Raw genomic sequence first — 12,431 nt, 5'->3', positions numbered from 1 at the left:
CAAATGTTTCATTGCAATGCTAAGGTATTAAAAAGTTCTTAATGCTTCTTTATACTCTCTTCCAGGCTGTGGGATATCGAGTGTGGGGCATGTTTACGAGTGCTGGAAGGCCATGAAGAGTTGGTGAGATGCATACGCTTTGATAACAAGAGGATAGTCAGTGGGGCATATGATGGGTGAGGTTATCAGTGCAGTCAATGCTTTGCATCTTCTGTCTGTCTCAGTGTCTCCCATCCCACTTTGTGCATCTTCTATATAAATATCAGCCTCTCTGTCTGTCATACTAAGAGGACCTGTTCGTGGCTGGTAAATGAGGACCATGCTACAGAGCATAGCTTTCATTCTTTTGAAATAAGTCCATGTGATTTGATGTGTGTGGTCCAGTTCTTGTGCTTGTAAGAATATCTAACTGACTCAACCTGAAACTTCTTCCAGCTCAACCACTTCTAAGAACGATCTTTCCCATCTGTGGTTGTCTGCAGGACCATTTGCCTTTACAGACTAGTTGTCTGCATTCCCATGTGTTTCTATTAGTTATTACCACCTGCTTTTTATGTGTTTTATTTTATTGACAGCATATTTTAACCTCCTATTAAGTTCTGTAAGCTTTACAGAGGGAAGTGCAAGAACCGGGTCTCAGGAGCTGAAGGATTGCTGTAATTTTCCTTAGTGTAATACACTTTAACTAGTGTATTAGCTAAGTTGTACTAACAGTTTTGATTTTTTTCTGTGAGTATTTGCTCTTTTCTCTTTAACAGAGCCATGGTGTTTGTCTATTTTTTCACCACTAGGAAAATTAAAGTATGGGATCTTGTGGCTGCTTTGGATCCCCGTGCTCCAGCAGGGACCCTCTGCTTGCGAACCCTTGTGGTAAGAGCTTTAGATAGAGGTGTTGAAGAAAATGTGCCTGTTTAGAGCTATCTTGAGCTGTGAAAACTCAAGTCAGTTTAGCCCCAGCCTGCAGGATCTTGAAATTATTTCTAGGGGTCTGGCTTTTTTGGGTGTCCAACTTCTTTTAATTTTGCAGGCTATTAATTGCAAGCATTAGAAGTTAGAATCTCTGGGCTTTTCACTCTACTCTGGACTTTTCAACAGCTTTATTCTGTGATTTGAAGTTAATAACTGAATCCATTTTTTAATTCATCCTTGGAATCCATATGCTAGTGGGTTTACATTAATCTGTGTGTAACTGATGATGTAGTAGTACGTTTCTAAATTGTTGGCATAAAATTTCTTGAAAATACTACATTCCAAATTTGAGAAATAGGAACAAAAACACTCTTGGGATTGCTTTGAACTGCCTTTTGGGTGTTTAAAGAAAAAGCAGGTAAGGACTGAAAGAGACAGTGGAATTGCTTTTTATGCTTAAACAGCAACTACTCTTTTCATGCTGTCCACTGATTTCTAGTGCGGGTCAATGATGGTGTGGTTAAAATGTCATTATGTGAGTGCTAACAACATTCACAATCACGTTTAACAAGGCTCTTACAATAATGTGGGAAAGTTGTGAGAAAAATGCTGGGACAGCCAAGGCCCTGGGTTGGTTCCTATAAGTGTTCCTCCACCACATTCAGCCCAAAAAACCAGCACTGTTGCTGGGGATAAAGCAAGATTTCAACCAGTACCAAAATCTCACTGAAAAATAAGTACTATATGTTTTTATTTCTTAGGTTGAAAGTGTTTGGGCAGTGTTTTGATTGGTGTATATTAGACCTTTGCCTGCTGTGGCATGTGACTATAGTCTGTGCTTTAAACAGGATCGTACCAAGGCTGTCTGATTCTCTAAAAGTGTGGTTACTTCTCACCAGCTGAGCTGTGCTGGCTGACCTTCTGCACACTCATCAACCACCTGAATTGCTCCTGTTGTAGATTTGACTGAAGTACTTTACATCACATTTGGTGCAGGCTGTGAGGTTACTGGGACTCAGCTGACAGGTAGTAAGATCATTAAGCCTTTTCCAATCATATATTTGGACCATCAGCTACAGGATTAGAGTCCATGAGAGCTTTGGATGCCTGCAGGTGCTGTGTTGAAAAACCTTCTTGTTAGCCAAATAGAAGTGTAAATAGTTTCATGGCTGAAATCCAGAAAAACCCTTTGTCATTGGTCACCCAGTTCCAAGCTGTGGAACAAGTCTGCCCATGAGCTCATATCCTGGGAGTCTAAGACTTAAGCTTGATTTTAGTAGAGTTTCTGCACCAGTCTGAGACAAATGTGTGCCTAGTAACCTGTAGATTTAATTTAACTGGTGTGATTCCTCTGCATTTTCCAGCAGTGGACAGCCAAAGTGCCCCAGCTAATTATATTATAAATCAGAAGCGGTGGGATGGAAACACTGTAGGAATCTCAACACATGGATACTCATAAATCCCTGTTTGATAGCAATGGAGGGGGCCAAAAGCAGGGTGGGGAGCAGAGGAAGCTGTTGTGGTGCTTTTAGGACTTTTATGACAACAGGGTGTCCTTAAACCCGCTTACCCATGCTTTGGTGTTTTTTTCCTCTTCCCCGTCCTCCAAAATTAAACCTGGCTGCACAATGAACATCATGAGTCTCCTGCTGCTTGTGTTCAATTTTCAAACAGTAGGAGGAAAGTGCACAGATAACAAATGTTCGCTGCATGCCAGGTCCCTTCCAGTTTTGTCTTCCGTTAGCTGGAACAGTGGCCACATGAATTTGACAGAAGCTTTCCATGAACAGAATAAGCTCACAGTTCAGCTTTCCTTATGACATAAACAGTCCAGGTAGGGCACATAGTTACTGGGATCAAAAAGAGTTTTGAACAGAACTTTTGAAAGTCTCTCTCTCTCTCTCCCTCTCACTCCCTCCCTCCTTTCCCCATCTCTGTGTGTAATCCATCAGTGGATCTGACTGTTGTAATGATACTTTTTCGAAGAACTTCTTTACTGCTATAACATAAAAACTGGAAAAACACTTCCCTTAAGAATAGGTGGGAAGACAGAAGCTCATAAAGTGTTTATAGGACAACTGATGTTACAGTTAGAAGATCAAAAAGGTTCCATTGATTAAAAATTCTAAAAAATTTCTCTTAGAATCTGGCTTATATGTGCATTTTTTTTTAGATAGTTTTGATTTAAAGATTCAGAAATCCACTTTAAAGCAGCTGTTCTCTCTAAACTGAGCTTTATTTCTGTAGTCTTGTGCCATAAGACAGACTTCCCCTTTAGTAGCTGGCAATTCTCTTTTGCCTAAATATTTGATAAACCTGTAGTTTCAGTATTAAATTATTTTAAGATATATTTTTTCCTGACCCTCAGAAGCCCCTTATGATATGTGAGCACTAAAGAGAAAGGTGTGTTCGTGGACGAGACAGTGCTCACCATCACTGCTCAGTTTCTGTTCCCTGATGACCAAGTAGGAGGCAACTGCTCTTGGAGTGTTGTGAGCACCAAGAGAAAATAGGCAACACACAAGGGAAAGCAGAGTGGATTTGCTTTGTGATATCCAGGATCTTGCCATTGCCTCCTGTTAATTATGGTATGAACTCTTGCCAAATTGTCATGCCATTTCCACTCAGCCTCAGAGCAGAATGCAAACTGCCTGTAAAGAATGCCCTTTCTAGATCATATTTTTAGAACTGCTTAGGAGGAATTACTGCTGTTTCACTGGACTTTACAACAGGCTCCTTAGTGTCCTCCAGTTTTAAGCTGTTCCCTCTTCAGCAATGGCAATGATGCCAAGTCTTGAATGCAAGTTTTATTTCTTACCCTGTAACCTGCTGTACCTGGAAATGCTGCAATTTCAGGAAGGAGTTTTGCCATGGAATAAGGAAGACAGTGCACATGTCAGCCTCACTACATGGAATTATGTGGGGAGGGAGTTTTGTTTGTTCTACGCAGCATGTGTCTAATATTGGGATTTAAGGAGTAGTGGGACAACTGTAATAAAAATTTCCTGCAAGTCAAGTACTCAGACATGGCAAATCCTTTTCCTTGAGAGAGGGTTTAATTTATGCTCTGTGATGGTGATGCACAGTATGTCATGTGGAGTTTACTGACAAATTAATGTAACATTAAAATCAAGCCCAAGTTCATCTTCCCCTCTCCATCCCAGGTTCCAGTTAGTTTGCAAAGTAACATGCTGTGTCTCCCACTGGCATTTCAGGAGCATTCTGGAAGAGTCTTTCGACTTCAGTTTGATGAGTTCCAGATCGTCAGCAGCTCACATGATGACACCATCCTCATCTGGGATTTCCTGAATGACCCAGCTGCCCAGGCAGAATCCACTCGTTCCCCGTCCAGAACATACACCTACATCTCCAGATAAATAACACTACACTGTACCTCACACTCGCACAGGTAAAAAAAAAGAGAATAAAAAAAACTTTACAAAATAAGGTGAGGTTCAAAGGTGACACTGGATGTAGTGTGAGCCTGCTGCTTGAATAACTGGCTGGGTCTATCAATATTTGTCATCTTGGTTATACAGTAATTACAGCATCCTGTAAAAGGACGGGAATAATTCTGGTACCTTAGATAGGGACTTTATTTTAGGATTTGTGACATGTGGTGCCTGTGACTCCCCCTGAAGAACTCCTCCTCCTCTGTCCATCATCATCAATAATTAAATCAGTTATACTGCTATCCAGAAGGAAGAAGGGTTTCTGCAGAGCGAGTAGAGCAGCTGCTGCCTAACAAGAGGATGCAGATGGCCTGACCCTGGGCAGTTGTCACCAGGCAGGAGGGTTTTTGCCAAGAACCTCCCTCTGAAGTGATGACCATTCTTCTCACTCTGCAGCAAGCTGATTCAAGATTACAGTTTGGCTAGGAGAGGAGACACTGAGGCACAAGCACAAGCCCAGGCAAATTAAATCAAGATGCATCAATGTGCAAAATAATTTATTGATAGGACCCTGCTCTTGTTCTCTCTCACATAGCATGGATGTTAAATTATTCATATCAGAGCCTGATTGGTTTGCTCTCCTCTTTTTGTCTTGGCCAGCACAGTATGGGGAAGACAAAATGTTTCATATGTTTGGGTCAGTTGTAGAGTGAATTTAATGCATATGAGTGAAGTGGGATAACAAGATTGCCTGCGTGGGTGGGTGCATGCACAATTACTGTTAATAGCAGTATAAGAGCGAAGAATGGCAGAAGAGCTGACAGGCTTCTGCAAAGGGATGTCCACAGTGACACTGCCATGAAAGTGCTCTGTCATGGGCCACATCCTGTATCCTGTTTGATAACTGTACAGTGATGCTCTGGACCTGTCAGATCTTGATTTCTCAAACACTCTGGTCAATCAGATGTTATTTTAAATCATTAAAAGGCTTAGTATGAATGGGGTTTGTTTGGTTTGTTCTGTTTTTTTTTTTCCCAGGACTCATTTAAGCTGCAGTATTTAAATGCCAGGACAAAAGAACTATCCACGTAACCAATACTTGCTGAAGAGAGAGGCTCTCAGACTTGTTTCTGGAACAAAGTTGGCATGCGGTTGATCTCAGACAGGGTCTACTCAGCGCGGCTGACTGCTAAAGTGCTGCTATATCAGAAGATGACTTTTATCTTTCATGAACAGTTAACATTTTTAAACCTTCCCATCCCTTTCTTCCCTCATTCCCCTCTTCATGTTCACTCTTCCCTTTAGCCATTTGGTTCCCCCCCAAGCCCAGTCACCAATGTCCTATGAATATATTTAAGATGTTGCCAGAATGTGTTGCTTTGCTGTTAAGCAGAAGACTTACAGCCACAGTGCATCCTGCTGAGAGTCACTTCAGGGTGGGTGGGAGGGTGGGTGGGGAGGAGGCTGCTGCTCTCAGGCTGAAATCAATATCCATTGCTAGGCCTTTGAAAAAACATTCAGCTCTGAAGAGCAGCAGAAACACTTATAACAGCCAGACCATCATCCCCCCAACCCCAGCTTCCCTGTGGCTTTTGGCTGTTCTGACTGCAGACTTACTTTTTATGGAGAGAGGACCCTTGAAATTTGACTATTATGAGCCAAATCCATCTCTTTCCTCTCCTGCCTGCTATGCTAACCCTTTGGAAGCTGGATGTGTATTGTAGTCTCCCCTTAACATCTGCTTGGCTGGGGAATGCTAGTCAATGAAAAGTTAAACTCTGTCCTGCCAAAGTCCCAAGCATGATGGACTGGGGCTGAGATCCTGTCCACCCCCACCCCAGGTAAACTGTTGGCCTGGGACAGTATTTTCACTAGCAAAGGGATTGTCTGTATCACCTTTCTACTGCTGTTCTCCCTGAAGATGGTATGTTGCTGATGGCTTATGAATCATTCTGTAAATTGGAAAAAGATTGAGGCTGGGCTGAGAAGGAAAGATGGACATTGCTTCTATCTTTCCATTCTTTCTCCCCTCAGAGAGACTGTAGCAGGGTATTAGAAAAGGGAGCTGTTAAAGACTTTGTGGAGCTCTCAAGAGCCACCCTAGAGTGGACACACTACACAAACATTCTGGCCATGACAGTAAGTCTTTGCCTCACTTGAATGAGCAAATGCATACCCTGCAGATGGTGGTTGAGTAAAATGAGTGTGGCCATGAGGACAATCATTGCATTTAGCAGTGACTCCAGGCCAATTCCGCAGCATTTCTGGGACTGGCATTGCTAGAAGGGATTGAGGAGTTTTTGATCCGCTTCTCTAACCTGTGTACTGCATTGCAGTTTGGGGACACAGGCTGATTAGTCCTTTTGCTGATAGCTGAGATTGGTCTTTGCTTTCTGGCTGAGACTTCTGCAAATTGTCATTGTTTAGAAGACAGAAATAGCCCTGAAGAGTAGGTACATGAGAAACAATTCTGCATGTCTCTGAACTAGACAGAGGTCTGAGGGTAAACAGCTCTCTTCACAGAGCTGGAACGAATTGCAGCTGGCCTGCATTTAAATTAGAAATGACTCTGTAAATCAGCCCCTGGCCATTCCAGGTTTAGGCCCAGATCTTTTGCTGTAGGTCTGGAAAAATCTCTACTGCTTTAGTAGGAGTTGCTCCAATCCCACAGTAGGAAATCAAGGTCCTTTGTCTCTGGGCTGGAGGGGTTTAAACTGGCTTTGTTAACACCCTCTGAACTTGGCAGATGGGATTTTTTAATAAGCTTTTCTCATCAACTTCACTTTGCTGGGGAAGCTGTTGCATTGTTTCTAATTGCTCGGGATGCGCTTTTTCCACCAGGGAAATCTAGCAAGGAGCTGGTCCAAGAGTTCCCAAAGAGCAGTGCAGAGGGCTTGAATAATCTAGGTGACAGCTAAGACAGACAAAAAGGCAATGGAGTTAGGGAGAAGAGCAAAGCTGGTTCCTGGGGAGTACCTAGTGCATCTCCTGAAGCAGTGGGCAGCAGTGTCGAGATCTCAGAGCATGTGATGACACTCTTTTCTGTTTGAGCTATTACTGTAGAAGAGTCAAACAGGTTAACAACACTGTTCAGGTAACAGTGACAGAGTGACTTACCACTGCAGAGTCAAAAATAAGTTCTGAGTCACAATGTTTATCCACAGCTAATTTTGGCACTACTTTTTAAGTCCAGGAAGGCTGTTATGGCTTTCAGGCAGCTCTTTCAGGCAGATTGATATCATGAATACTGCAGTCCCAAAGCCAAAGTGGCTAGGGAGCAGAGAATCAAAGCTCACATCCCAAACTTTTTTGAACTCAAGTTCTAAGTCTTAATACTTATTTTTAACACTATCCTTCCAAGTTCAGATATTACAAGGTCTGCAGCATGGCTGCATATCAGTAGGGGTTTATATGACCTTGGGTGAGGATTTAATAATTCTTTTCTCAGTTTGGTCATCCTCTGTCTTTTCCATTTCTGTTACTGTAGAAAACAATGATCTGTTACTCCAGCTGCTGAAGGCTGCAGAACTTCCTAATATTTTAATTACATCTTTGTGGCCAACACCTACAAGGATGTGTTGTATTGTTGCTGGCTTGGAGAATTTGGGAGAACTGGCAGACTGGCTGGCCAAACACAAGAGACACCACCACTAAACTTGTCCTTGGTTGTCATAGCCCTGCTGCTCTATGCTGCTATTCTGTTGGGTCTTCAAGTGGTACCATACTTTGTACTCTGCTGTATAGAGCTCTTTAAGGTACATTTATCAAGCAACTGCTGGGATCCATTTTTGGCACGTGGTAAGAAAGGTGTGTCACCCTCAGGAAGGGACTGTGCATAGGTACTTCAAACAGGACTGCATAAGGGTGAGGATTCCTACCCCACTCCCCGAGTTGTACAAATTTTCTGATAGCTAAGAAGGAAACTGAAGTTAACTGATCTAACTTGAACTTGAAACTGCCACAGCCTGACATTTGGTGGTGTTCATTGTGCACCCAGGGAGGAGCAACCTGGTGAGTAGATCTCCCAATGTCAGAAGAAAGTGGCTTTTTCAAACTCCCTTCCCTTCCCTTAGGATATGTGTGCATGTGTGTGTGAGTGTGCAAGAGTGCATGTGAAAGAGAGGTTTCAGCATGAACAGGGTGGATAATCCCACAACCAGATTGAAGTAATTGCAGAGTTTATAATGAAAATAACTAGAACATGCCTGCTGAAAGGAGATAGAAAAGGGCTGGAAGTGTCTGTGGGCTTTAAGTGTTGCACATTGCTTTGAAATGAAATACCTCTGCTGCTTAGAGATCGTCACTTCTCCCACAAGTAGAAAGCTCATGCTAGCCTTCCACCTTGGATTATGGGATGGAAAGTACTGGAGGTGTGGGACAATCTGTTGTGGCCACACCATCTCCGCAATAGGGCACAGTTTGGCTGCAAATATTTCTCGTCCTCAGAGGAACACAGCTTGCTTTCAAATATGCAAATAGAAAATGGCATGAAGGAGTTTGCAGTGAGATAACTTCTACAGATGTCTTCTCTGGAGCAGCTCCCTCTGCTCCCTGTTAACATTCAAGGACAGACACCTTCACTGTTGGAATGGAAGGATTCAGGTGACAAGTTGAGATGTCTGTGATCATGAGAAACATTGAAATGCTTTACACTTGTTTCTAAACTGGAAGCTGACTTGGACCACCATGCTCCACCTACCCACCTCCTGCTCCAAAGGATCCTTTTTTCTTTTTCTTCTTTTTTTTTTTTTTTTTGAACACTGAAAAAGCTGGAGAGTATCATGCACATTTCTCCACTTCCAGGTATTTGTATCTGCCCCTTCCACATGTCCCTTCCTCAGTCTGAGCAGAGCTCCAGGCTTGGTTCTGAGTTTTTTGGCATCCCAGCTCCAATGGAAAGCACATCTCTAGGTTGGGCTCTTGCCTAACTTTGTTAGCTTCCTTTAACATGATTTTAGATCTGCCTTTTGTGGCTTATTATTCCTTAATTCACTGGGAAAGGGCAGTATTTCCCTTTAATAAATCACAAATACTAGCAGCTCTCCTTTGCTAGAGAAGGGAAGAAGAAGGAGTGTCCAGCCTTCCTACTGCAGGCATGCTCTTAACTGTGGGAGGAAAAGGAGGAGATGACCTGAGTGGTTGAAAACTGGGGGTATGTAGAGATGGAGATGGATCTCTGCAGAAGTGAGGGTGTGCTGAAAACAGATCTTTTAGCTTGTGCAGTTGGCTGGGGAAAATTGAGGTTTTCCATGATCATAAGTCATCAGGAGGTGATCAAATAAGGCCTCCAACTGTTTAACTTGTCAGCTGATGCACCTTTTAGGATGCAGTGAGACATAAGGAGAAAGGGATGGTCTAAATTACACTTGCCAAGAGCAGAATGAGCTTTGCCAGGGTCTCCAAGTGGCATGCATGATGCATTTGACATGCTGAGCTTTGCCCTACTGTTCCCCCAAAGTGATAAGTAGCAGCTTCCCAGAAGGAGGGGGGGAACAGCAAGTGACCCACTGCAAGTGTCCTCAAAGGAGGTCTCCATATGAAATTCCTGTATCCTGCTGGAAAATACCTGCTGGATTGATTGGCATGAGGGGGTTACAGTCTTTCTGCCCCTGCTTTTAATTCAGAAATGGGAGCAGCAGGATTGTTCCTTCTTCAAAACCCCAGTAGTGGGTTGAGAGAAATGGCTGCCTGCTGAGACTGAGCATTTGGCTTCCCCCTTCCCCCATTTTTTTTAAAGATGAAGTGTAGCCAAACTACTGGGAAAAATCCCCAAAGCAAATCCCCAGAGGGAGCCTTGGCACACAGGCAGAATGGATAATCCTTTGATTGGTCAGAAAACTCTCTCATGACTTTGGGCTTGTCCCCAAAAATTGCTGGGCTTCCACATACCTTGTCTAGCAGATAACCCATGGGAGTTGGCAACACTAGTTGATCCTTAGGGATGTTAAGATGATACTCTCCAAATCAGAGGGATTCTGATGTACATGGATTTGCAGCAAGCCCTTTAGATACTATAGACAACTCCTAAAAAAAACCTCCCCTTTTTTAATAGCCTATGACCCTAAGAGATACCTTGATTTCTGCTCAAGCAGGAGCCAAGAGCAGCTGTGGCCAGAAAATCGGCATGAAATTCAAGTCTTCATCACAGAGCTGCTGTGTTCGTACCTGCACAATGAACAGTTTTTTGCCTTTGCAGGCAAAGTGTTTTAACCTCCTGGCACTGGAACACTGGTTTACATCTGAGCAAAACTCTATGTGCAGGGGGCACAGCAGTGGGCTGAAAATTTTTGGGCAATTCAGTGTGAAAATCTGGAGCTGCTTTTGAGTGTAAAACTTTGCTTTGGCTACTGTGTCTTTATCATGCGATGCACTGAAGGGCTCAGCCTGGTCCCAGTTTTAGCATGGCAGAACAATGGTGTGGACCTCAGCAAAGTGTATTGTCCCATTTCTTCCCATCATTTTCCATCACTGCATTTAGGAGAGCTGCATGCCTGCCAGGCCAGCCTGTGCTGCATCACTCCAGCCTGCTCAGGCTGGGGTGGCTGTGGAAGTGGGAGAGGTGAGAAAGAACATGGTTTCTCCAGAGTTTTCTGTTTGTTACTCTGCTATATTTGTTATCTGGATTCTTAAGTAATGAGTGCTTTGAATTTTGTGATTATGTTACGGTGATGTGTAGTTAATGTACTAATGTTCACTTGAGCTAGGATCATGGTAACAGTGTGGTTTGTTTTGTTTTGTTTTTTTTTTTTTAACTGTTCAGAAAATAACTTAAATACAAAGATTAAGCTGTGAATCTCTCCTGTTTTCCTTTTGGGGGAAAGACACTGTCAAAGCCCCAGTCCTGTATCTTCCTCAAGCCCCATGTGTGTGAGTCACACTTCTGCTACACATGTACTGTACACAACATCTGCAGTGTGAGCACCTGGAAGTGCTGGGTACAAAAGGTGGATGGCTTTGCCCCAAGCCTGAGGTGGCTGCAGCTTCACAGGACACACAGAGTCTGCAGTAGCCAGTCCCACCTCAGAGCTGCTGCCCATGGACGAATGCAGCACAAAAGACTGCCCTGACAGTCAGAAAAAAACACTTATTCCTAAAACCACAGCATTTTTAATTAACAGTCTCTCCATTCATAGTTGATGGCCTCTGGCTGGGGCAGTAAGCCAGAGTGGATGTGACTGACAGAGAAGAGTTGGAGCCATCCTGCCCATTATAAAAGTGTGGGGGGAAACCTATAAAGACTTCGTGTTTTTCTGGGTACTGTTGCAAGATCCTGGTAGGAGAAGCACAAATTTGTTTTATAAGCTAATCAGAATCCTGCTGCTCAATAATGAGTGAGTAATTGACATATCACAGCACCGCCACGCAGTTCCATGGCTGGGGGTGCTGCCGTGCTTGCTGCTCGCCCGAATCAGAATGCAAGCACCCTTGCCCTCAGAATACCTTCCTCTTAAAAGTGCTCCTTGGATAGCAGCCTTGGATCTTTCCATTTTACTTAACAGCCCCTTTTAAAACAAAGGCTACCACAGTTTTAAGATCCCGACTCCAGGGGTGGTCAGAAAACAAACAAAACCCTGCACTCCGACATCTCTCTCCCTGCTGGCTCCATTCTTGGGAGCCAGCGGGGGACTGGAGATTGTGAAGGCTCCTGCTTTTCTGAAGTGCTGGGAGCAGGATTCTTGTCACTTCTAATCTCCATCTCCCCTTGTGACAGGGTTCCCAGCAGCCCTGTGCTTTATTTGGCAATGCTTCGGTGTTAATATGTATATGTGTGTGTGCACACATATATATTTTACATACATATTTATATATAATAAGTAAAATATGTATATATATTTACACCAGTTTAACCTCTTCTGTTCCCTCTCTGCCATTTCCTCCCGTCCAATAATAGATTTGGAAGAGGAGTTGCAGTTACAGGCTTCATCCATAGTTTTGGATTGGTCTGTAACACAGAATGCAGCTTGATTTTAACAACCTGTGAGTGCCAGCACACACAAATGAGACCCCGTCCATACCCACAGTCCCAGTGTCTGTGTACCCAAACAACACACATACTACCCGCTCCCCTGAGAAACAGGTTCTCCTTGTGGGTTATTTCTAAATGTTCCTAAGATAGTCCTTGTCCTTCTC

At 43.4% G+C, this 12,431-nt stretch overlaps 1 protein-coding gene across 13 annotated transcripts in view; it reads left to right on the top strand.

The window, feature by feature from the left end:
* Window positions 1-11,094, top strand: part of BTRC (beta-transducin repeat containing E3 ubiquitin protein ligase) — a 119,609-nt gene extending 108,515 nt beyond the window's left edge. For 10 of the 13 annotated variants that reach the window (XM_056494681.1, XM_056494689.1, XM_056494691.1 and 7 more), the window contains 4 exons: window positions 66-176; window positions 792-870; window positions 4,125-4,318; window positions 5,340-11,094. In XM_056494681.1, coding sequence (XP_056350656.1) covers window positions 66-176; window positions 792-870; window positions 4,125-4,286 — 352 coding nt within the window. In that variant the 3' untranslated portion in view covers window positions 4,287-4,318; window positions 5,340-11,094. Of the gene's footprint in view, window positions 1-65; window positions 177-791; window positions 871-4,124; window positions 5,301-5,339 lie in introns of those variants that run through there. The other 3 variants (XM_056494688.1, XM_056494680.1, XM_056494679.1) reach the window with 2 other exon arrangements.
* Window positions 11,095-12,431: the final 1,337 nt, after the last annotated feature.

The sequence above is a fragment of the Oenanthe melanoleuca genome, chromosome 6, assembly GCF_029582105.1.
Source record: "Oenanthe melanoleuca isolate GR-GAL-2019-014 chromosome 6, OMel1.0, whole genome shotgun sequence".
Classification (NCBI taxonomy): domain Eukaryota; kingdom Metazoa; phylum Chordata; class Aves; order Passeriformes; family Muscicapidae; genus Oenanthe; species Oenanthe melanoleuca.
The sequence above is the reverse complement of the archived record's forward strand: the minus strand, read 5'-3'. Positions and strand labels throughout refer to the sequence as shown.